The sequence below is a fragment of the Larimichthys crocea genome, unplaced genomic scaffold, assembly GCF_000972845.2.
Source record: "Larimichthys crocea isolate SSNF unplaced genomic scaffold, L_crocea_2.0 scaffold30410, whole genome shotgun sequence".
Classification (NCBI taxonomy): Eukaryota; Metazoa; Chordata; class Actinopteri; family Sciaenidae; genus Larimichthys; species Larimichthys crocea.
The window spans coordinates 1-817 of NW_020854011.1; the positions used below are offsets into that span (position 1 = coordinate 1).

General features: G+C 47.7%; 1 protein-coding gene across 1 annotated transcript; it reads left to right on the plus strand.

Annotated features, from left to right (window-relative positions):
* Positions 1-24: 24 nt before the first annotated feature.
* Positions 25-811, plus strand: LOC113744923 (NLR family CARD domain-containing protein 3-like; the record flags this gene model as incomplete). The annotated part of the gene is made up of 1 exon (XM_027276109.1): positions 25-811. A coding segment is annotated over exon 1 (744 nt), but the record flags the coding sequence as incomplete, so codon positions are not given.
* Between the last annotated feature and the right edge of the window lie 6 nt (positions 812-817).

Below are 817 nucleotides of genomic sequence, written 5' to 3' on the forward strand. Positions count from 1 at the left end.
AGTGAAGAACATCAAGTATGATGGAAGAGCTGAGACAGATCCACATTGGAGTCCAGAGAGCAGGAAGATGATTGAGTCTCTGGGAAAACTGGCTTTTGAGCAGCTGCAGAAAGGAAACCTGATCTTCTATGAATCGGACCTGACAGAGTGTGGCATCGATCTCAGAGCAGCCTCAGTGTACTCAGGAGTGTTCACACAGATCTTTAAAGAGGAGAGTGGACTGTACCAGGACAAGGTGTTCTGCTTCATCCATCTGAGTGTTCAGGAGTTTCTGGCTGCTCTTCATGTCCATCTGACCTTTATCAACTCTGGAGTCAATCTGCTGTCAGAAGAACAAAGAACATCCTGGCGGTCTAAAGTCTTCAGAGACAAACCTAAACTAACACACTTCTACCAGAGTGCTGTGGACAAGGCCTTACAGAGTCCAAATGGACACCTGGACTTGTTCCTCCGCTTCCTCCTGGGACTTTCACTGAAGACCAATCAGACTCTCCTACGAGGTCTGCTGACACAGACAGGAAGTGACTCAAGAACCAATCAGGAAACAGTCGAGTACATCAAGAAGAAGATTGAAGAGACTCCCTCTGCAGAGAGAAGCATCAACCTGTTCCACTGTCTGAATGAACTGAATGATCGTTCTCTAGTGGAGCAGATCCAACAGTCCCTGAGTTCAGGAAGTCTCTCCACAGAGGAACTCTCTCCTGCTCAGTGGTCAGCTCTGGTCTTCATCTTACTGTCATCAGACAAAGATCTGGACGTGTTTGACCTGAAGAAATTCTCTGCTTCAGAGGTGGCTCTTCTGAGGCTGCTGCCAGTG